Source organism: Mugil cephalus, chromosome 12 (genome assembly GCF_022458985.1).
Source record: "Mugil cephalus isolate CIBA_MC_2020 chromosome 12, CIBA_Mcephalus_1.1, whole genome shotgun sequence".
In the NCBI taxonomy this organism is placed as follows: Eukaryota; Metazoa; Chordata; class Actinopteri; order Mugiliformes; family Mugilidae; genus Mugil; species Mugil cephalus.
In genome coordinates this window covers 2,402,501-2,425,856 of record NC_061781.1, presented here as the reverse complement: position 1 = coordinate 2,425,856, position 23,356 = coordinate 2,402,501, and the positions used below count along the sequence as shown (strand labels likewise).

Here is a 23,356-nt window from a genome sequence, read left to right as displayed (position 1 = left end):
AACAAACACTCCTGGCAACTGCGGTGGGGGCTCTCTGATTGGCCAGCGGGCTAATTGAGTGTTAATTGCTTCTTCATAATCAGCAACATCACTAAAGAGACAATTAAAGATGACCGTGTGGGCGGCTGGAGGAGTGTGTGTGTTTCAGTAATATAATCAGCTCTTTGTTTGTCAAAAGGCTTTTCAGGCAGCGAGTCGAGAACAACATGAGCAGAGCTGAAAGACCTACATCTGACAAACACATCTGAATTTTAAGCATTAAAGACATGTAAAATCATCACATTTGACTGAATTTCTTACATTTTGACAAAAACATGTTTAACTTCTTTCTTGTCTTCTAAGTATCAAGTTTGAATAGTTTTCTAATTTTCTAACTATTCTCCGTTAATTTTAATTCAACTAATCAACTAAATAAATCCTAATCCTCTTTAGATAGAGATGAGACCAGAGGAGCAGAACATGACTGTCCGACCTGTCACGGTACAGACCGGCGAGTCCTCACGTGGCGTCACTGTCACCACAGCCATCTTCCTGCCTGGACCCGAGCAGAAGGAGCCCATCGTTAGTAGTATCCAGAGGGGGAAGAGGAGGAGGAGGAAGGAGACTCCAAAAATACGGAGATTTCTGGATGTGTCTCTACCTGTTTGAGAGACATCTTCCTCCTGCTTCCATCCACATGCTGCTCCGAGCAGCTCCCGGTCTCTGTCTCTCTCTGTCTGGAGTGTGGAGGTCTCTCACCCTTTTTATGCAGAAGTGTGTGTGTGTGTGTGTGTGTGTGTGTGTGTGTGTGTGTGTGTGTGTGTGTGTGTGTGTGTGTGTGTGTGTGTGCGTGCATGTGTTTGTGCTTGTGTTGTGAGAACATAAATCTGTTCATACAGTGACTGATTTATTGTTGAAGCTATTGTTGCTGAAGCTAAATAAACCAGTTTTAGCTAGAGATGGTTTCACACTTTTGTTTTTATTCATTCCCATGATTAGAAATAACATTTGTCGGACCTCAGCGTTCCTTAAGAGTCATGACAGGTCAAACTGAGAAGCATATTTCCCCACAAATATGAATCTGATCACAGAGTTGACAGCATCCAAACACAAAAAAGACATATTAATAATAATATTATTAACAATAATAATGATAATAATAATAATAATAATAATAATAATAATAATAATAATAATCATCATCATCATCATCACACAACTGAAATTATGTCATTTTGCTCTAAAAGCCTGCACAAACAGAAGGAAGACTGAAAATAATCTGGAAATCTGGATGACCAAATCAATCTTTACAGCTCAGGGTTATATTATTTCAGTTTTTCCTAAAATCAAAGGACTGTTTTCCCTCCTCAGTGTTTGGATCCGTTCATCATTTGCTTTTTGTAGCTCCTCAGTTGATCCAGAAAGCCTGGGTTGGGCGAGGAGGCAGGCCGAGCTGCTTTGACCAGCGAGAGGGCATCGTCAAAGGACTGGCCGTCACATGACATCAGGTAGCCAATGACCACGGCCGGTGCACGGGACACGCCAGCATTGCAGTGGACCAGCACCACGCCTTCCTGCGAGAAGGAAACACATCGAAATCTTAGTATTAAAGCTGCATGTGTTAAGTTTGGCCACCTGGGGGCAGAAGAGCTAATGTTTATGCTTTATTTTTATGTTTTGATCTCCCCACCTGTAAGGCAACTTGTAAATAAATCTGTGAGGTTTAGGGCAGTGAAAAGTAAAAGAGTTTTCTTCTAAATTAGGTCAAATGGAAGAACTTGTGGACGTCTTTATTTTACATCTGCATATGCTGATCAAGATAAATAATTCTGTCCAATATGTGGCTGTAAGTTTTCTTACATTTTATTGATATTTTCTTGGGATGAATGAAATTAAAATGTGTTTTTATAGGGACAAAAGAATTGGATTCACAAGGCGGCACTAAACACCAACAGAGGAGAGAGTCCAGCTGAGCGTTGCAACCACAATGAGCTCATTAGTTTATAGGCAAGTTGCTTGTTGGGTGTCTTTGGATACAAATTAGCATCTCCATTACAGCCTGTAATTTGCTTCACATGACAGGTTTACATCACAAGTTGTTCCCTGCAGGAGCTCAGAGCAAGGCTGCGTTCAAGGACCGCCCAACTGTTTTAAGCAAATTTAAGAGCTACAGTTTTCTTTTTTGGATAGATTGTTAAAAAAAAAGGCTCTCAAATTTTCAACCAAAGTAGAATAGAAGAACATGTCTTCGAATTTGAACATTTTGGGAAACCTTTAAATTCAGTTAGAATAAGCCAAAACTTGAAAATGTGTGCACAGGTTTTGGGGCCTGACACAGAAATTTGTGTATTGAGGTGAAAAATGCTCAGAATAACTGCTGGAAAATAGTAAAAAAAAAAAATTAAAAAATCAAATATATCACATAGAGTCTGCAGTCATGATCTCCGCCACACAACGGTGTTGTTGTTTGTGTTGTTCTTGTTGTTGTCATGACAGCGGCAATATCTGTCATTCATTACCAGCCAGATGGCCTGCAGGGTAATCTGACCCTGCATTTCAAAGTAAAAGTATCAGTTTGATTATCAGGATTGGAATTACCTCATACACACAGAAACATATCATAATGAACACACACACACACACACACTTCCTGTAAACGTACACCTCTAATGGCTGCGTAATGACCTTGTGTGTGCGGTGTCGTGTTAAGGTGAGACGCAGGCTTCGCTGCTAAAAGCTTGTATGACACTGAGATCTGATCTGTGCACAGTTTAATAAAACATGAACAAAACTAAGCATCTATTATTTAACACGGGGGGAGAAAGAGGAAGAGGAAGCAAGAATATTGAAACATGTGTCACAGGTCAACTCTTTCCTCAGTTGGAGACCTTTACGCCTTTCACAATCTTGACTTGAGTTCATTCGTTCATTCGGTCTCAGCTGTCAGCGTTCTTGATCATTTAGTTTTTGTCGACTAGTCTCTGATCATGTGACAATAACAACATGGACGCCTCCTAGAAGACAGGTGAGGAGTCCAGTGGGTCATTGTAGCAAACTAGCAGCGGTTCATCGAGTGTGTAGAAATAATTCACTACAGATGAAGCCCATACTACAGTGACATGTCAGTCCTGAAATACAAAGTAAAGTTCTACTGCAATGTACACTCAACAACTTCACCAAACATCCAGTGGTAACAGAGAGAATGAGACTGTACATCAGCTATTTGATAAAGTTATTAAACCTTTAGCTGCAGAAAGCTTCAGAGAAATACCTGCTACACTATCCTATCTAACAACACACTGTGGAGTACTATTTAATGCTGCTGAGTGCAGCCACTCTACATATCTGTAGCTCACATTATGAAGTAGATTGAACTTACAGAAGCAGTACATATGTATTGAATTTCAACTGGACTACAATCATTGAGTTTGTCTTTTCATGGTGACATTCTTTGTGGTAGTTGAAAATAGAAATTATTTTCTCAGCCAATTTATTTGTTGGTAAATGAAAACCTGCAGTCTGTTTCCAGCTCTGAAATTTTTTCTGGTTCATCAATGTCCTTGGACAGTAATTCAAACAATAAACGGATGTTGTTGGTCTGTGGTAGTGAGAGGAGTGTGTTACCTCATTGTGTGCCTGCTGAATGAAGTCACAGCAGTCCTGGATGTGAAGCAGTAGATCAGCATCAGGGTGATCCAGGATACTGACAGTCTTGTAAATGAACAGGTCCGGAAACACGTTCTCCACACCGAAGGCCACGTTCAGAATGTGAGACACCTGAGGATGAGCAAGAGAAACTTGTCTGACACATCAGAACAATAGTACATCTACATTGATATAAGTGTTCAGATTTCCAAATTGTTTTTATAGTCATCTGTTTTTAGTCTTCTTTCACTGAGCAAACAATAAAACTGAAGCGCAAACATCTGGTGACAAATGGAACACATATGAAATGAATAATTAACTAATTTAATAAGATACGATAAGATAATCCTTTAAATGATCCCACAGTCTACGTCGTAGATATGGCATAGCTCGGTATTGTGCATCCTAGCCCAGTGTCAGTGCCGTGACTGGGTAACAGTGCTCCCCACTAAATTCACTTGCATGAAGTGCGTCACTGTTCAAGGGCATTTCCCGTCATACTGGCGGAGTACTCACATGTCCTCTCCATTCATAATGATTCACAACAACACTTAAGCTACATTACCCCGGGAGGTGCGACGTGTCACTCACCTCTTTAAATTCTCACTATTAACACTTATTTGCTCATGCACAAATTCATGACTATAATTTTGGATAAACGAGAAAAGCAGAAGAATAAAAACATGTAGGTCTGACTTCAAGAAGGCACAAAGAGAACAATGATGGTGACACATGCATAAATTCTTAATTTGTGCGACACACTAAGTTCAGCATTATCTTCTAGTATATTTGTTCACTGTAGAAACTTAGAATGTGATATATAATAATTTGCTCTGTTGAGAAGTTAAATATATAAATTAAAATTGTGCATGAAAGCTAAACTGAGCCGCTCTGTGGTTTTGCTGAATAGAAGCTCACCTTGTGTTTTCTCAGAGTGCTAAAATCATGTGCAGCATCTTGAGAACCTATACACAAAAACAACAACAACAAAAACACATACAATGAATTGATTAGGTTTTTAGTTCACAATTTGTCTTTGAACTGACACAAGACAGGATCTGTCCAGGGTGCTGAACCAAAAAACCTCTGTATACACCTACAGCAGCCACTGTAGGTCACAGTGTCAGCCATGGTCCAAATGTAAGGCCGGCCGGTCACGTCTCCCTCCCCCCGTCCTCCCCCACGACCTGGACTCATGTTTCCCACCGCTCTGAGCCGGGAGGCCTGAGCTTGGCCGTTATCTGTGATGGTGGATTGAAGGTGACGTCCAGGTCAGTGCAGGGGGAGGAGGCGGGCCCGTCTGCTGATGAGGGGAGACTCTGCCATTTTTAGTTTACTTCTGTAGGAGGAATCAGGAGGTGGGTGCATGTGGAACACTCCAAGTATTGTGCAAATGTGTTGGGAAGTAAAGTAATGGGTGGCTACAATTAGTTTGTCCAGCTCTGAAATTTTGCCAGTGATGTTTAGTGGATCCACTTCTGTCTCTTCATGTATTTCACACTGATATCAGGACTCCGTGGGGTTCAAACTATCTTCTCCAGGACTCTTTGTTCTTCTTGCAGCTGAATATAGTGACTTTGTGACTGGCTGGATGTTTGGACTGTTAGCTACAACACATTTTACACAATCCAATACTACAGGTATTGAATGAATGAGAAAAAAAGCATTGTGTTAACATTGCATAAACATCTCATATGCCTTACATTATATCCAGCCCACTTCAGTAGGCTTTGGAGAAGGTCCTCCACTATTATTTTTTGTTGAAAATATAACCATCAAATGACAAACTGAACGACATTATTAAGTTTGGTGGAACAAAAGTAAAGGTTCCAACTCTCCTTCACTGAAATGCAAAACCGACATAATATAACACAACATAACATACTGGAACAGAATATGTGAGAAATTAGAATAAGATTGTCCCCCATATTAAACTGGACCCATCTCAAATATATCACATAATTTGGTATAGATGTCATCCAATATAGAGTAATTACCTATCAGAGATATATTATTTTCATACAAAAATAAAATAAAAAATCAAACAGACAGGGTCAGTTAAATTTCCTGGTTTCCTAAATTGTTAGAATTCCCTGTAAAAACAAGATCATGTTTTTTTTTTAAACAAAAGGTTTGGACCAAAAGTCTGAAGTGAGATGTCTGTCCTTATTTGTCTCAAGGTTACTCACCCAGCAGCAGGTAGGGCTTGACAGCCCCGACCTGCAGGTCCCAGGAAGTGTCGGGGATATATCCCAGAATCTTCTCCGGGGGGACGGGGTCCTCCACCACGGTGATCGTTGAACCCTTCCAGGTCTCAATGATGCGACGGCCGCTCAGCGACGTCACACGGGTGCACTGCTTCCTCAGTCGCGTCCGAGAGAAACTCTGGATCTCCTCTGTCAAGGACTGCATGTTCAGACTAAGAGATGAGTGAAAAGTGAAAGATATTTTATAAATGTGATGATGAAGTAATTTCCTAACCATGTCTTTTAATAATTGCAAATAATTATATGCTTCTTTAAAGTAAAGTTTTGATGAAAACAATGCTCTGGGTGACTTTTAAGTGATCATGAACGCCTTTATTAAGGTATTTTAAAGATCTTATGTTGCGCAGATCTTGATTTATTTTTGGGTCTTTTTTGTTTTTATAACATACTACACAATATAACTGAAATACAAAGCAGTGCAACACAGTCCCCAGACTGTTAAGCTGCATTATGAGGTAGTTTAAGTGATGACATGATTAATGTCTAACTACAGCTCTGACAATACAATTAGCACTTTAATAGCTCTATAGGTCCAAATTAGATGCACAGTAAGTATAGTACCTGGTTGTTCAGATGTTTGGCTTAGTCCGGCTCAGCTCTGAATGGCTTCTAGTTCCTGATGGCAGACAGTCCAGTATAAAAAACAGAAACCAGAGAAGATAGAGGATCCAGTTCAGCTAGCAGACAAACATAAAACAAGCACGCCTTCCCTTACATCATCATCTCTTCCAGCAAATGCCCAGTCTCCTGCAGGTGTCTTCTGCTGAATGAACCTGGACCACAACAAGTCTCCAGCCTTGTAGCTATAAGTCTGTAAGTTAAACTGGACTAGCTCTGCTGGAGGTGACCAGCTGCTGTGTAACATGAAACCTGCTGCCATCTGTGTTTCACCTGTGCTCTGTGACAATGACAGATCTGCCAGGTACACAACTAATAAAACCTAACACACATACGTCCGTTTTGTTCTAAGTTACCTTACCCAAATAAACATACATTTCTTATAATGCATTATATTAATAAATAATATTAATATTTGCCAAAGTAAATGGCTATACCCGTCTGAACTGCTTGGCATTGGATGTTGTTTCTAAATTACCCACTAGAGGGAGCCACATCTTTCATTTTGTGAAGCAGAGTTCTTAAAATCTGTAAAAACTGACCAAACTACACCAAAGAAGCTGTTGGAAAAAAAATGAGGGATCTTGTATTCATTTTGTACGAATTTTAACTCATTTTTTCTGAACAGAACCACTTCAGCTCTGAGATGTTGGAAGGTTTCCTCACATGAACTCCTTGGTTTCAAGTTCTTCCACTGAAAATGAAATCTAACAGATTAACATTGGATAAGACCCATTTGGTGTATGCAATAGACACACACTGTAACTGTTCCTGTCAGCAGCATTAAAGGCGTACTCCACTGATGTGTATTGCTAGCTGTTGGGCCATGTAAGTGCATATGTTTAGTCTAAAGCCTTTATTTACTCCAGAGGAGATCAAGTTGTAGGTGGAGCCATTGCACTGTGGGTAATGTAGGCAACAGGTTTATAGACTAAGGAACAACGTGTGAAATAAAAAAAAAGATTATAACTCTGACTCTACATAAATATTTTTCAGCTCTTAGTCTGGTCCCTTACTCTAACACCACCTTTGCGCCAGAACCCACATTTTTAGCTCCAATATAAGACTCTGTAGAAAATCAATAACCACGGTCCTTTGCAAAACTGTGTGTGTATGTTTGCGTGTGCAGACAGCTGCAGTCTTATTTATGTTGGAAATGAGTTGGTAGTTTCCAAGAATATTTCCACATACAGATGAGACACAGTTTTCTTTCCCCTGGCTGAAATTCAACCATTCATTGAGGACCCTCAGTGACATAATGCATCTGCAGACACACAACCCCACTTCTAACCTAAGCACCAAATATAAACCCCTTTGAAGATCTGTCCCAAAGCTGAGACCGATACTCAGATAGATAGAGGTACGAGTAAAGATATAAACAAAGAGGTCAGATTTCAGGCTTGTTTTTTTCCCTCCTCTCCTCTTTCTGAGAAGTAAAACATAAAATAAAACGCAAAGATAAATGAGGAGAAGACAAGAAAGAAGAGGAAATTTGTTGACAGAAAAAGAAAAATGACATGGTACAGCGGGATTAAATAAACAGGTGGACAAGCACAGAGAAATTAGGGAAGTTGATCATACTTAAATAAATTATTCTCTGTTGAGACGTGTTCATTGTGTGTCTGTTTATGATTTTGTATGTGTTTGTTCCTCTGATACGATTTTCCTGCCAAACATGAGATGCTTTTATGTCAGAAAATAAGCCAAAAAAGACTTTAAGAAATGTACAGACATGAACTTGTGAGAACCTGGGAACAAAAAGAAAGAAAGAAAGAAAGAAAGAAAGAAAGAAAGAAAGAAAGAAAGAAAGAAAGAAAGAAAGAAAGATGGAAGGGAAAGTGCTGAGTCTGTTCTCAGCATGTTGATGCATGAGTCAGAAAACCCAGCAAAACTGTGTGTGTGTGTGTGTGTGTGTGTGTGTGTGTGTGTGTGTGTGTGTGTGTGTGTGTGTGTGTGTGTTTGTTTGTTTTTATTGAGTTGTGAGGACCTCTTACCTCTTACAATGTCGTGGGGTCATGTTGACCCTTTGGGTCCCCAAAACCTTTTGAGGGTTAAGCCTTGGTATTAGGTTAGGAGTTACGATTATTTTATGGTTAGACTCTAAGCTGAGATTGACATAATACATTCCCCAGTCCCTTGCCCTGACAATGGAAAGTCCTTTCAAAGATAGAAACACAAGTTTGTGTGTGTTGGCTGTAACTCAGCCCTAACAAGGGAAGCTCCTCCAACATCTGACAACCATTATTGCTATCAACACACACACATGCTGTTCACTTTGCTGCGTCATATTCAACTTTAATGGACCAATAACAGAGTTGTTAATGCATCAGCCCTGCAGAGGTCAAAGGTCAACACTAGCCAGGGAGTAGTCAAGTGCTCTTTCTGTTTCTTAGGGCTACAAGTCAGTATTTTTTAAAATTGATTAATCAATTATTTTTTTTGATTAGTTATCTATGGATTAGCATATATATAATGTAGCTTCAATGACTGTGCCAATAGTAATTGGAAATGCTTTTGAATAAACCTGAAGGCACCGTTGCCATGCCATGGGTCTCTTCTCTAAAACAACTGAGGACATAACTGATGACTCCCAGGCTCTGACTACCAACCAACATTTACACTAAATTCATTGTGATGGTCCAAATATTCAGCGACTCAGCTACAAATGGGAGTATTTTCAGCTTCATCTTCTTCTTTTCGCATAACTAAAATATCACTCAAGTGGTCAGGGTCTCTGTTTAATAAATATTTGGTTTCATATGTTGAAGAGTTGTTGCAGCCCTGGTTTACAGTGACAGATAAATCATGCAGAGGTTCATCCCAGAAATTGTGTACATACTCAGGGATATGAGGTCACATGATTACAAATTCACCCAAACAAAGCCAATCATCAGCTTAGTAACAGCTCAGTCAGGAGGTATAATAAGCAAACTGTATTGCTGCACTGACACAACTGAGGTTCCACCGACTTCTCACAGACATGTTTTTGTCCCTTTTTTTTTCTCGCTTTTCTAAAGTTTATCCTCCTTCCACCTCTGGAAAATGCCAGTTTAGATGGTTTGGACATGTGGTGAGGATGCCTCCTGGGTGCCCCCGTTTGGAGGTTTACCTGGCATGGCCAGCTGGGAGGAGAGTCTGGAGTAGATCCAGAATTTGATGAAGGAATAATATATAGCCTGGGAACGCATATGGATCCTACAGGAAGAACTGGAATGTCTTGCTAGGGAGAAGGATGTTTGGAATTCCCTGGTTAGCCTGTTGCTACCCCGACCCCACCTCAGATAAGTGTGGATGGATGCATGGATGAACAGATGGATGGATTGGTCAATTAACAGTGCAGGTACACAATAGCCTGATATGCACCTTTTCAAAAACATAACATAACATGTTGAGGCAATTCAGACAAAAATTACTGTGATCCAGAATGCATTTCCTTGTCCATGTTGCTCAATAAAGGTTCACTGAAACCTCCCCTCCTTCCTCACATCTAGTCAAAAGTCTTCTCCCTCGATGAATTTGCTGTGATGTCAGTGTACAGAATGTGGTGTTGTTAGAACACGTTCACAACAATTCCAACGAGCCTTCGACATTGAGAGAAATAGAAAAAAAGCTGTGCTCCTAATTTAAATCTTCACTATACAGACAGCAGTACTCTACTCAGTAGAGGTTTTATGACATATTCTTCATCATCAGTATGTCTTCTGAGTTTGTCTCATGTACTGTAAGTCTTGTTCATGTTTGGCTGATGATGGAATGATTTAATTCTAACGATGCTGTAAAGATTGATCAGATTACTATTCTTAATTACTAGATTTGTTATACTATTTCCCATGTGCAGAGGCGGAAGGCTGTAGGTGTTAAATGGAGCTGCTGCAGTGTATTTTTTGCACATTATTTGAAGAATACATGGGACGCAAAACCAATATTTCACTTTAATTTAAGGTTTTCTTCCAGTTTAGCTCTGACTACCACTAAAACGCTGTACACATGCTTATTTCTGCTGTATTTGGACATTTTAACATGAAGGTTTACAAGGATTGACTCAGTTTTGTAGCCAGATTCCTTTAGAGGGCAGATGACAAAATGAATTAAAGGAGGAATGTGTTTTACATTGTTCCTGGATGTTTTTATAAAGTTTAAGACACGAGAAACCTATTCATTTCATCATTTACCCCAGACATGACCTTCTGTTCTCCAACGTTGGCTAGCTGCACTCAAAAGGAAAAATCTGGACTTTCAGAAAGAAGAAATGGGAGCAAGAGACCAACAATTTTGAGATGTTTTACTGAAAACAAGAATTTAACTGAAATAGGCTGTTCATCAGCTGATCAAAAGTTTAAGAATGGGTTAGGGTTAAAGAATGGTGGAGCTACACATTACTGAGGCATTTTTTGACACTTTCTATTTTGAGGTTTTTTTTTTTTTTGAGCTGTTGTCTCAAATGTTTGACCACCTGACCAGTCACCATGCTGACCATGCTGCCGTCTCTGTCCTGAGCCGCCTTCATCCTCCTTCGTCCTCCTCTAAAATGGGTCTCTCAGCCCTCCTTCTTGTCAGTGGCTCAAATGCGAAGGCCAGTGGGTTAGTTAAGGGAAAAATCTTCCTTTCTGCCTCATCTTCTGACAGATTTTCTAACTTAACTTCTTTGATGGCGACCAAAGCAACTAAGGAAAATAGGAAGTGATGAGAAATGACGATGGTATCATAAATGCATTTAAAAAGCTGATTTTCTTTACAACAGCGTGTTTTATTTCGGTATTATGTTTAAAATATTTACATTTACATATGTACACTATGTTGGCGTCTGTTCTGTTGTTTCATGTCCTCTTTAAATTTTCTTCTACACCATTTTGTCCTGTCTCAACTTCTTTGGACGAACCTTTAGAGGGGGCCAAGCCCTCAGTTGGGAACTATTAGACTAAACTAGAACTTTTTTCGTTTTTCTTTTCTTTCTTTCTTTCTTTTTTTTTTTTTTTTTTTACTGTAGTTTTTATTAAATATAAAAGTACTGCTGATTTCAGTGGCTTCTCCTGTGTTGACTTTTCATTTAGAAGGAATCTATGTTTTAATATGAAGGATAAGAGTTGAAGGGGCAGTGAAATAAGAGGGATGTAGGAGGAGGAGTAGAAGGAGGAGGTGGAATAAGGAAGCAGCTCCTCCCTCCATCCGCCTACGGACGGGACAGCGGCGACAGAAAAGCACCAATCAGCAGGAAAATCACGTCCTAATTTGGATTTTAATTCTCCGAGTCTTCACCGGAGCCCCGACTGCCCTGCAGCGGCTTCACTTCTCTCCCAACCGACAGACATGCTCTCCCTGGAGCTCTCCCTGTCTTTGTTGGTCGTGTCCTGCGCGCTGTGGCCGGCCGCGGTCCGGGCGGCGTCCTGCGAGCCGGTGCGTATCCCGCTGTGCCGGTCCATGCCGTGGAACATGACCAAGATGCCGAACCACCTCCACCACAGCACGCAGGACAACGCGGTGCTGGCCATCGAGCAGTTTGAGGGTCTGCTTGGTGAGTTTATGCCCTAATGAACATCTTAATTCATTACTTAATGTACCGGGTGATCACTCAGTGACTTAATATGTCTCCTCTAATGTGCCAACCATAAAACTAATCAGAGTTAGGATACTTTACTGTTTCTGTACTCAAACTCTATCTCAAATGAAGCCCAATTCTCCAGCTTAAAAAATGTCCTAAATGAATAACATATTAATATAATATTCGACTCAAATTGTGGTTTTAAAAACATTTAAAGTGACTTAAACAATGATTGATGAATCAGCTGATCAAAGTAAATTTAACATGAGTTGCTAAATCATTTCAGAGGTTCATGTATCAGTTCATGTTATAATTTTAGGACATAAATATAATCAACAGAAAATAAATTCTGAATCAATGCAATAAAAAAGAAGTGCTTTAGAAAACCTTTCCACAGAGTTAAGAGTTCAAATGAATCCATAATCAGTGTTATCATTGGTTTAATTGAAAACAGACTAGTTTCTTGTGCTGAATATGTCTGTCTTGTACCAGTCAGGTAAAGAAATGGTCTCTCTATCATCTAGATGATGCTTTCATTTCTCAATAATAAACACAGTCATTTGAAGGTGAATCACTGCGGCACTGACCTTTGCGTTTAACATTTCATATATTTCCTCCATCTTTCAGTCACTCAGGTTGCAGCCTGTTAAGTTTTTCTGTGGACCTAGTTATTTGGACATAAAGTAGTTTGCATTATATTGAAGATCCATTGCTTTACCCATGCGTGCTTGCACTTCAACTTCTACATTTAGAAGGTGGCTGTGCAGAGGAACTTAACTCAACGTTAACACCAGTCACATTTTAAAGGTTTAACTCTTTGGATTCTTCTTCTTTTTGGCTGCTGTTTGTGCTAAATAATAATATTTCATGTCTCAGAACTGTCCATTGTGCTTACCGGTCAACAGTTGGTGTAAATGGACAGAAAGGAGGAACACAAGAACTGATAATCATGCATGAAAACACAAACAGAGTAACAAGTAATAAAAGGAGGAGAAGGAAAATGTTTGTTAGTCGTCAAGGAAACAAGAAAACTCTACAAGGAACCATTAAGGGCATGTTTGCGGCTTGTTGGAAGTCACGTGAATATATATATATTAAGGTTTGGAAGGAACACAACACCCACTCAGCCTCTCTGCGCACACCTGTGGTCAGGTGAGGACAGCTAAACCACTAAGAGCTGTGATTTACTGCTGAGTATGAGGAAATCACTGCTGCACAAGTTACCAAAAGTGTCTTGTCTTCACTTGTTGCCAGCATAAACAGGATTATGAGATTTCTTTTAAATTAAACTGTAGCAACAAAAATTATATGAGCTTATTTGGAATTAGCTGTTGTTGTTTTTTTTGACATGATTTACACTAATAACGGACAAACCGTTATCTTTCTCAGTCTTGAATTCAATAACAGGTTGAACCTCTTTTTGGCAGAAATAACCTAAAACAAGTGTTTCATTGTTGAGAAGGAATTTCTGATCATTCTTCCTCACAGAGCTGCTTCAGTTCAGCAGTATTCTCAGCTATCTTAAGCTCCTCTATACTGCAGCATCTCTATTGGGTTCACATCATCTGCATTTAGTTGTGGATTTATATCCAGCATCTGTCTTTTACCCTACTGCATGTAGTGCCACATGTTCTTCCCAAACAATTCAACTTTTGTTTCACCAGTCCACAAAACATTTCTGTCTAGCATTGAAGACAAGTGAATTTACCTTTATCATATAATATATCAAAAGAAAACAGACATAAAGGAGAAAACAGTCGTTAACTCATAAAAAAATCAGACAATGAAGAAGAAGTTGTTTCCAACAGTCAATGGTTTAAACACTTTTCTGGTGTTTTAAGCAGAGCATTGAACATTAAATTGTAATTTTAGACTTTCTGACACAGGTTATATCATCTGATTTTATCTCTGAGTGTTTGTCTTGCGAAATTTTGTTTTTGACTCACATTAGTAAAACAAAAGGTCTAATATTAACTCATATTTTTGGTTTTCTCTTCAAAAATAAAATAAAATTACAGTTGTTTTTCCAGTTTTTGTTTTGGGTTCTAAAAGCACACTTGACATACCATACAAAAAATGCCCAGTCCTAAGTCAGACTAAAGTTTTAGAAATAAAAAATGGAACCAGTTCTGTGTTGATGGAAATTCTTTTTTTTTCTTTTCTTTTCTTGTTTGTTTGTTTGTTTTTATCTCTAAATCAGGACATTTAGAAACTATAAGCTATCTTGATTTTTGGTGAACTGCCCCTTGACTTCACTTGACTTTTCCCGGTGCCAAGTCATTTCCAACACATTCCCGGTAAGGGCAGCTTTGTCTCCTGTTTAAAATCTACATGAGGAGTCAAAGAGTTGATGCTGAACTCCTAACCGATCAGTTCACTTAAGAGATTATGTAAACATTTCTGTGGAAACCATCTTTCTGATTAAGTTTTTTTTAAGGAGGAAAATTTGGCTTCTACAGCAAAGTCTTTGATGGAGCAGCCTCATTTTGAAGGGTTGGTCAGAGTTACAGCGCACTGTTGGTTTCTGGTTTGACTGCAGCCCTGATCCAACTCTGTCCTACCACGTATCACAGTTCTGAGCAACAACCAGAGGAACACAACATGTCCAGTCTCTCAGGCACTCACAAAATGAGTTGCAGGAAGAATGTTGATGGTATTAACTCCTGGTTGGAATGGTGTCCAGGAAAAAACAAGAATGCTGATTGTCCATCTGCACGGCATGACCCTGTGTCATAAAAACGGAAATGTTTGTCATCTAATTAATCCTTTATGGTTGACTTGTGGGTCTGCCTTAAAGGATCATAACATGAATAGGGCTAGATACCAGACATGGACATCCTGGGAATTCAGGGAAATTGCTGTTCTGAGTCAATAGATCATCGGCTTTACCTGGAGTGCAAAAGTACTGGGTATAGTAGGGCTTTTTATAATATTCACAAAATAAAGGTAATGGTTTTATTGCAAACTACATAATTATTATTTATATGTGCCGAAGGCTGAAAGTAACAGTTATTTTGCTTTGGCATTGTGATCAACTATAATGCCAAAGATGATCATCCAATATCCTAAGAGACAGAACCAAGTTAAAGCACCATATTTTCACATTGAGAACACATCATTTTCAGATATTTCTGTTTGATTAATTTAAGAGAGAAAGTTGACATATTATTGCAAAATGGCAAACAAGAATGGTGGTTTAGATAGGAGCATCTGTGGGTGTTGCCCACCTAAAACTCACCTGACTGGTGTTTCCCCCCAAAACAAATTTCTTTTGTGGTGAAAAAATTGTCTCCAGACATTTATTTTCGGTCTGAATAATAAAACTTAATATTCACAAATAAACAAAGAAACTTCTGTATCCTAAAAATAAAAAATGAAATAAAGTAAATTCAGTAGCATTTATTTCCCTCTTACAGGAGCTCTTATGAACTCAGGTTAGCATGATTACAAGAAAATCCTACACTAAATTCTGTAACTGGGATTTAAAGCTGAATAGCAAATTACTTGAAAATGGGGTTTCTACCCACATAATAATAAAGAATCATAACAACCAAGGAAAACTAGTTATATGGGAAATCCTTCCTTTTAAAATATTAAGTTAACCTTCAACACCAAGCCGAGCCAACAGACTTCAAATCAATCAATCAAAAAACCCTTTGTTGTCACTAGTACAAGTACCAGCGAAATTAGTCATCAACCTGTCCATTCATGCCTTCTTCTTGTCTGATCATGATCGCACTCCTCCTCTTGTTTAGCTTGGATAAAAAATCACTTGCAGAACCATTAATTTTCTTTATATCTCGTTTATTTAATTATGCGTCATTTGGCTTATTATACTTACAATAGTCATACACGCACATGTTTTTTTCTGCAGCAAGGAATATCTGTTCAGAGTCATTTTCCTCTACAGTTGCTGCTGGTTTGTGGTCAGCACAAGTATTGGAGAGGAAAATGTTTTTGAAAATGATAAAGATTGTGCGCCCATTTTTCTGAGCTTTGTTATAATCTCCACGTTCTGTACATAGGCTGCTCAAACTGTAAACTGGATATATTTGTCTGTGTAGATTTGGTATTTTCCACATCTTTATCTTAACATTTCTCCCAGAAGAAGGTAAATATTGCACAGTTCCTTTGCTTCATCTGGGAAGTGAAAAGTACTGTGAGCAGATTTAGTCAAGAGTAGATGTGGACTTTCAGAGCAGGGAGGCACACTCTTGCAGATTCTTTTTTGGGGTGGGGGGGTCCTAGTGATATTTTTTTTTATTTGTGATGGTTGAGTGAATATCTCAGCTCCTACTAGAAGATTTTAGAAGAAAGTAACTTTGAACAACACTCATCAGGTCAAGATTTAAGTTGTCCAGTACTTTGGTCTGTGATGAAACAAAGCCAACAAATCCCTATCGACCAGGACCATGGCTTAGTATTTTGAGGAAAATAGTGGCATGCAATAATGTTTTGTGAGGTAACTAAGATACCTTCTAATAAACATAAGAATATTGGCATGCTTACTGAGCATAGCTTTACACTCTTGTTGTTCCCACTCTGATTGACTAAGTGTCACCCTGTCTTACATTTAGAAATATACGCTTCATGCCTGATAATACCACAAAGATTGTCACCCTCTGCCAAGCTGCATTTACTTTGCTGGTTTGCATTAGATGATAGCCTTAAGATCAGACAAACTTGCCCATGCACAAATCTTTTGTGGCACAAAATTGGTCTGGAGTCTCTCCGTGGGGAAATGATTATGCTCCAGCAAAGATCAGCCAGGTTAATCAAGTCATTTGGGCAAGACGTAGTCGTACAAGTAAGCCGAGCACCAAGGAATTCAATTTGTTTACAATAAAATGGCTATGATTGGTTGGAGGACTTATACACTTGTATTCTGAATTGGATCTAACTGGGCCAGGCTAACGAGATAGCGCCTGCAACTGGTGAGAGTGTATTTTTCACACAGAACAGAAAACTTCAGAAAGAGAAAAAAGGGAAGTGGAACTGGGGGAAAAATGCAGTTGATTAAGTGGAACAAAAGGCCAACTCAGCTTTGATTTGTTTCTCATGCCCCTCGGCTCAGGAATGTGAAGGGTATCAATTTGTAGCTTCTTATCATCATCTTCCATTGAAAATGACCTATTATCAGCAAATTCTTTTACTTGAGGTCCACTGTCCACAACTTTGAATTTAATATTTACGTTGAGCTTTTGTTTTACTTTATTTGCCTTTGTTTTGATGTTTGAATTATGGTGCCATTTTATTTTTACAACTAAATTTCCTACCCAAGAAAAAGGTGCCCCTCAAAGCACAATCTTTCCAGCTCATAACTGTGCTTTGCCTGTTTAATGGTTGATGTTTTTTTTGTCTCTGGTATTCTGATAAATTCTGAACAAAATTCTGCCTTTGCAAGACTGAGTTTGAAGTTTGTGGTGAATTCTCATTTTAAAAGAACATTTAAATGGAAAGGCAAGTCAAAATGGCACACAGATTTTCAGCTACCTCTCTGTTTCATGATTCAGACACGCCCATCTTCAATAAAAACATTAAGACATTGTCTGAACTTAGAGCCCAGCTGAGGTTTGAGAAGCGCAGAGAGAGAGAGAGAGAAGGCAAGTGGAAAGGCATTAAGCTTTAACCAGAAAAATGTCCTAATGAAAGACCTGCAGGCCAGAAACCAGGAAGCAGTTTCAGGTCACAAGTTCAAAATATTTCTGTGACTTCACTGTGGAGCTGTGCAGCCAAACCTCAGTCCCACTAAGTAATAAAAATGCCGATCCATCCTCTGCCCAATGTTGAACTCTGTCTGGTTCGCGTGTGCACCGAGATGTTGGTACATCTGTGCGATCTGGAGTTCATCTTTACTGATTAACCATCCTTTAAATATTTCTTCACCAAGTCTGGCAGGTGTGACTTTCACAGTGATGAAATGTAACTAAATATATTTACACATAGTAAAATTTCAACACCACTTTATATTTCTACTCCGCTACAGTTGAGAGGGAGATAGTCGAATGCGTGGCAGGGATGAAGAAGTCAAATGGAGGAGGAGGCAGGAAGAGGAAGCACAGATTGCTCGCAACTGCACTGTCAGGGCAGGGGTATCCCAACAACAATAGTCTAAACTAACTAGCAGTATAACATAAAAACAGAATGAATCCAGGAGGGGAGAAATTATGATAGAAATATTAAAACTTAATGGCAACTAAAACCTGTGTCCATTTCATTACTGTATAAGATTAGTGGTGAATGAATGGCACACCCTAGTCCATCTTTAGTTAATATTTATTTTTCTGGAGTCATCACCACACACTGAAGTTGTTATGACAGCAGAGGTCATCGAGTACAAGCAAATGACAGAAAACTAGGATCTTATTCCATCAACCGTCTTAACTAGTGGAATATAAACCTAATGCCCTCTGGACTGAAGAGGAAGATGTTCCAGACAGTGTAATTACATCATCTTATCCCTCGTTGATGTTTTCTCATGGTTTGCTTTGGCCAGCAGTTTTACTGATCTCTGCACGTTTTATGATTGTTTTTGGCAAGGCAGCTATTTTCCATGAAACCCAGACAGAGGTAAATAATGTTATGTGAAAAGACACAATGAAATCCAGTTTCTCCATAACTGAGGCCTTTCAAGATGCAGATCATTGAGAAAATCAATTTTACAGTGTAAAGTTTGGTGATTTACAATTATTTCAAAGTTTCTAGGTAGTCTCAGCTGACTTTCCCATTAAAGTTTTTATCCCTTTTGACTTTTTATCAAAGAAAATACCATTTAGACTCATGATGGGACAAAGACAGTGCATGTTCCAAGCCATAGAAGAGTTTCAAATGTGAGTCATTTAAATGTCATTCGGAACAAATCAGAAGTTGATTAGAAAAACTCTCCTGGTCTGTGTTTTCCTTCTTGTTCAGGTACTGGCTGCAGTCCGGATTTGCTCTTCTTCCTGTGTGCCATGTATGCTCCCATCTGCACCATCGACTTCCAGCATGAGCCCATCAAGCCCTGCAAGGCGGTGTGCGAGCGCGCAAAGTACGGCTGTGAGCCGGTAATGAAGCGCTACAACCACAGCTGGCCCGATAGCCTGGCCTGCAGCGAGCTGCCACTGTACGACCGTGGCGTCTGCATCTCTCCCGAGGCCATCGTCAAGGCAGAGGGACCAGGTCTGTTTCATTTGTTATTATTTCAGTTATTATTATCATTTCATGTATTATTACTGTTATTGTTATAATTATACTCATTTATATTGCAACCATCATGACTGTCTGTCTAAATGTGCAAGACTGATGCGGCTTTACTGGAAAATCGTATTTATGTGAATGTGGCCTTATATCCAGGTCATTTTACATGACCCAGTCATTTTACACCATCATTTTGTGGTAGAGTTGGTGTCATTCCCATTCACTTCCACTTTGTTATAAAACCACTGACAGTTGACTGTGGAGTATTTAGTAACGAGGAAATTTCACGACTGGACTTGTTGTACAAGTGGCCTCCTATCACAGTACTGCACTGGAATTAACTGAGCTCCTGAGAGTGACCCATTCTTTCACAAATGTTTGTAGAAGCAGTCTGCATGCCTAGGTGCTTGATTTTATACACCTGTTGCCGTAGTGACTGCAACACCTGAATTCAGTTTGAACACCTTCTCATTTAATGTTTTAATTTATTTTCATGACTATTGACATTGTAGATTCTCACTGAACTCAAAATGTGTTTTATGTTTTCGATTCTTCAAATTAGTCACCCTTTGCTTTCATTACTGCCTTGCACACTCTTGGCCTTCTTTCGATGAGCTTAATGAGGTAGTCATCTGAAATGGTTTGCCAACGGTCTTCAAGGAGTTCCCAAAGATGTTGAGCATGTGTTGACCCTTTTGCTTTCAGAGGAGTAAGAGGAGTATTACAATTTCTCTGGAGTTGGCCATGTGAGAGGTGGAGGGCTGGGGTGGGCTTTTTGCTTGCCCTCTGCCTGCATGTTGGGGTTCTCCCGGGTGGATGAAAGGGTTGGGTACTGACTGTTGTTTGCACTTATGCACCAAACTGGAGTTCAGAGTATCCACTCTAGGATAGATGCTGAACATATAGTGAGGGTCTGCGGTTAATGCCTGGTGGAAGAAACTGTCAAGATGGTCTTGAACTCCCACCTCCGACAGAGCTTCAACCACTTCCCAGGAGCAGTGTGGGGCATTGAGTCCAAATGGGCCATGCTCCTTCCAGCACTGTTGAGGCAGCTGTTGTAAGTTGCTTCCACAAGGTCGCTGGTGCTGATCGAGGGGATAAACCCCGAACCCCCTGGTGGACCTCAAAGGTGAGGAGAGCCATCAGGCTGAAGAAGGAGGCCTACTCTGTGGGTGTCAGACCAACGGCTGACGGGTACTGAAGGGGTTTGCTCAACTGGTCCACATGTGTTTTGTGGATTTAGAGAAGTCTTATGACCATGTTCCCAGAGGCATCCTGTCTCCGGGAGTAAGGGGTGGATGGCTCCTTGCTAAGGGCCATTCAGTCCCTGTACGAAAGGAGCACGAGTTTGGTCTGTGTATCTGTCTGTAAGTCGAAACCTATTCCCAGTGAGGGTTGGCCTCCACCAGGTCTGCTCTTTGTCACCACTTCTGTTCATAACTGTTATGGACTAGGGTGAGCTGATTATTACATTATGAACTTTTGTTTTGCATTTAAGTTATTACATTGTTAGCCATTATTAGATCTACATTATAAGTTGCTACATGTGCCTGCTACTAGAACTCTGCGTGGCATTTATTTGGACTCTAATCTGCACTTGGGGAGTCAGCCTTAAAGTAATGATGGACTTTCTTGCATAATATGAATTCTCAAATAAGGCTTTCAGCTGTGTGGCAACCTGACTTCTGCACAATGCAAATGATGGTTCTAACCCTATTTAGGCAAAAATTTCCACACATAAACACAAGGCACACCTGTGACTTGAAAGGTGTTTCAGGTGACTACATCATGAAGCTCAAAGGGTGGCTACTTTGAGGAATCTAAAATATCAAACATATTTGGGATTATTTGCTACTTAATTCCATTCCATACATTTGATGTATGTATCTATAATGTAGAAAGTAGTACCACTAAAGAAAAAACATTGCATGAGAAGGTGTGTTCAAACGTTTGACTGGTACTGTGTGTCTCTGTGTGTGTGTATATACAGAATTTTCTACATACAAATTACTCAAAACGTGTTTATTCAAGAAAATGAGCCAATATTACATATCAGAGGATGGAGTGCACCTCTAGGATTTCCAACTGGGCAGGTGGTTTCTTTTTAATGTAAACAAGATGAATTCCTAATCCCTGTATTTATTATATAAGAAGATGACTGGGAGCTGCTTCACATGTTGTCTTTGCATCGACTCTTAAAGTGACTGCAACAGCTGCAGCTCTAAGTTAGCCTTGTCAAGAGATATTTTCAAACTGAGAGAAATGCATAAAAGTTTAAACTAAACTTTGCTTTCAATATTGAGGTTGTTGCCTCTGAATGAGGATACTTGACTGAACAGCATGGACAGAGTTCCCCGCTTAGCTGAGTCCTATCAGTGTTTTTGCTCTCACCAGTTTGATTCCGCTCCCTCTCAAACAGATAGCGTGAGTCATTTCCCCTCCGACTTCACTCCCACTGACTTTCTCAAAGAGCTCCTTGATACAGCCGGCCCACTCATTTTACGCTCAATAAAACCCTCACTGTCCTCTCCTTTTTTTAAAACAAGCCCAAGGACTAGAGGGGGGGAAAAAAGAAAAATCCTCATCTTGATCCCCTCGACCTCCATAACGATACACCCACGGATCTCAGAGCTGCCCTGGCTCGGGCTTAGCTCGGCCCAGCGGGACTTTGGGATTTTCCCTTGGTGTGACTTGTTGATTTGCTGAGGTTCGGTCAGGCTTGAAGTCATTCCAGGGATTTTCTGTGGGACTCCAGGCAGAATTTTGCCTGCTGTTGGAACAGAAACATAGAACAGCCACACAGCAGTTTGTATACCTGTACACAAACAGATGTGAAAGTACAAGGGCTTGTACCACAAAGTTTTCTTGACGTCATCTGTCCTCACTGAGTCTAAACTTGTTGTTTTGAGCTGCTCTGATGAAATAATGCAAGAGCAAAATCAGTGAAGAAGAAATCTGTGTGTGGTTGAAAGATAGTAGATAATCGTCATGCAGTCATTTAGTTATTTAGCTCTGATGGACCAGAGAAATCTGGAAGTCTTGGCCTCCAGAATAATTTAATTTATATTTGTCGAAAATGCAGAAACAAAGAATATTGGAAAATTTTGTAGTCTAAAATGAAAAATAAAAAGTTGATATTAGACTTCATTTTTTTTCTACTAAAAAAGTTCAAGAAGTCAAACTAAAAACTAAACTCAAACTAAAATATTTAATTGAAACCAGAAGTATTCTGCAATCAACACTCGTCCACCAAACTCACAGGCATGGATCGTTTCGACAGCCCGGGGCATAATTATGTACATTCATGTAAATTTCTTGTAACATCGAGGGATACTTTAAAGAGACAATGCTAATAAACCAGAAGAGATCAAAATCAAATTACTTTAAGCTAAGAGATTCAAATTCTGTTTAAATGTTTGCCCTAAAATCACTGTGATTTCTGTTACACACAGAGTGAATGGGTTGACAACATCACTAAAAATGTCTAAAGTCATACTTCAATAACTTGCCATCCATTATATTTGCCACTTATTCAAGCCCAAATTGCAGTTGCAGCAAGTTAAACCAGCTCCTTGTTCGCATTCTTGCAAATTATATATTTCATTTACCTAGCCATCTGTGGAATCTCTAGAGCCACATTGATAACGTGGCTAGTTATCCACATTCAAGTAAATCTCAAGTAACATTTCCAGAACTACTTTAAAGTGGCAATTCTCATAAAGCAGAAGAGTAAATCCAAATTAAAACGCTAGCATATCCAAATCAACAATTCTGGTTACATGTTTACATTCCCACTGGCAGTTCTTGATTTGTGATCCTTGGCAGTTTAATAACCAGTCCTCTGACAACCTTCAGGACAATCCGTATATTTTGCCACTTATCCGAGCCTAAATCGCAGTTGCAGCAGGCTAAACCAGTTCCTGTTTGAAGATCCCAAAGCGTTTCCTGGCAAGGTGGAATGTTTAATCCCTCCAGTGCATTGTGGGTCTCCTTCCAGCTGGATGTACCCTGGAAACCTCTAAAGGGAGGCGTCCTGACCACACCGCCTCCTTTCTACTTGAAGGAGTGCAGTTTTACTTTAAGCATCTTGCAGATGTCTGTCTTGGAGACTGAGCCCAGCCACCGTGCT

The 23,356-nt window shown here is 39.6% G+C and overlaps 2 protein-coding genes across 3 annotated transcripts in view; one reads left to right on the top strand and one right to left on the bottom strand.

The window, feature by feature from the left end:
- Window positions 1-971: 971 nt before the first annotated feature.
- dusp19a (dual specificity phosphatase 19a) lies at window positions 972-6,744 on the bottom strand. Of its 2 annotated transcripts, XM_047601318.1 has the most exons (6): window positions 6,607-6,744; window positions 6,453-6,507; window positions 5,814-6,043; window positions 4,543-4,589; window positions 3,604-3,756; window positions 972-1,553 (listed from the first exon to the last, which is right to left on the bottom strand). In XM_047601318.1, exons 3-6 carry the CDS (start codon window positions 6,034-6,036, stop codon window positions 1,347-1,349), a joined length of 630 nt encoding a protein of 209 aa, XP_047457274.1. In that variant the 5' UTR covers window positions 6,037-6,043; window positions 6,453-6,507; window positions 6,607-6,744; the 3' UTR covers window positions 972-1,346. The 2 variants fall into 2 exon arrangements, with proteins under 2 accessions (XP_047457274.1, XP_047457276.1); XM_047601320.1 differs by having other exon boundaries at window positions 6,453-6,693.
- A 4,779-nt stretch (window positions 6,745-11,523) lies between these two features.
- Window positions 11,524-23,356, top strand: part of frzb (frizzled related protein) — a 20,553-nt gene continuing 8,720 nt past the window's right edge. Inside the window, exons 1-2 of the mRNA XM_047601354.1 lie at window positions 11,524-12,021; window positions 18,961-19,209. Of these exons, the coding sequence (XP_047457310.1) occupies window positions 11,817-12,021; window positions 18,961-19,209 (454 nt within the window). The 5' untranslated portion in view covers window positions 11,524-11,816. The remainder of the gene's footprint in view (window positions 12,022-18,960; window positions 19,210-23,356) is intronic.

Bases quoted from the DNA above. Each gene is read 5' to 3' on its own strand.
- dusp19a (XM_047601318.1), bottom strand. From the start codon at position 6,036: ATGCAGTCCTTGACAGAGGAGATCCAGAGTTTCTCTCGGACGCGACTG. The intron at 4,590-5,813 runs GTGAGTAACCTT...TTTTGTGTATAG, and splicing joins CAAGCCCTACCTGCTGCTGG to GTTCTCAAGATGCTGCACAT. The intron at 1,554-3,603 runs GTAACACACTCC...TCCTTCTCGCAG, and splicing joins TTCAGCAGGCACACAATGAG to GAAGGCGTGGTGCTGGTCCA.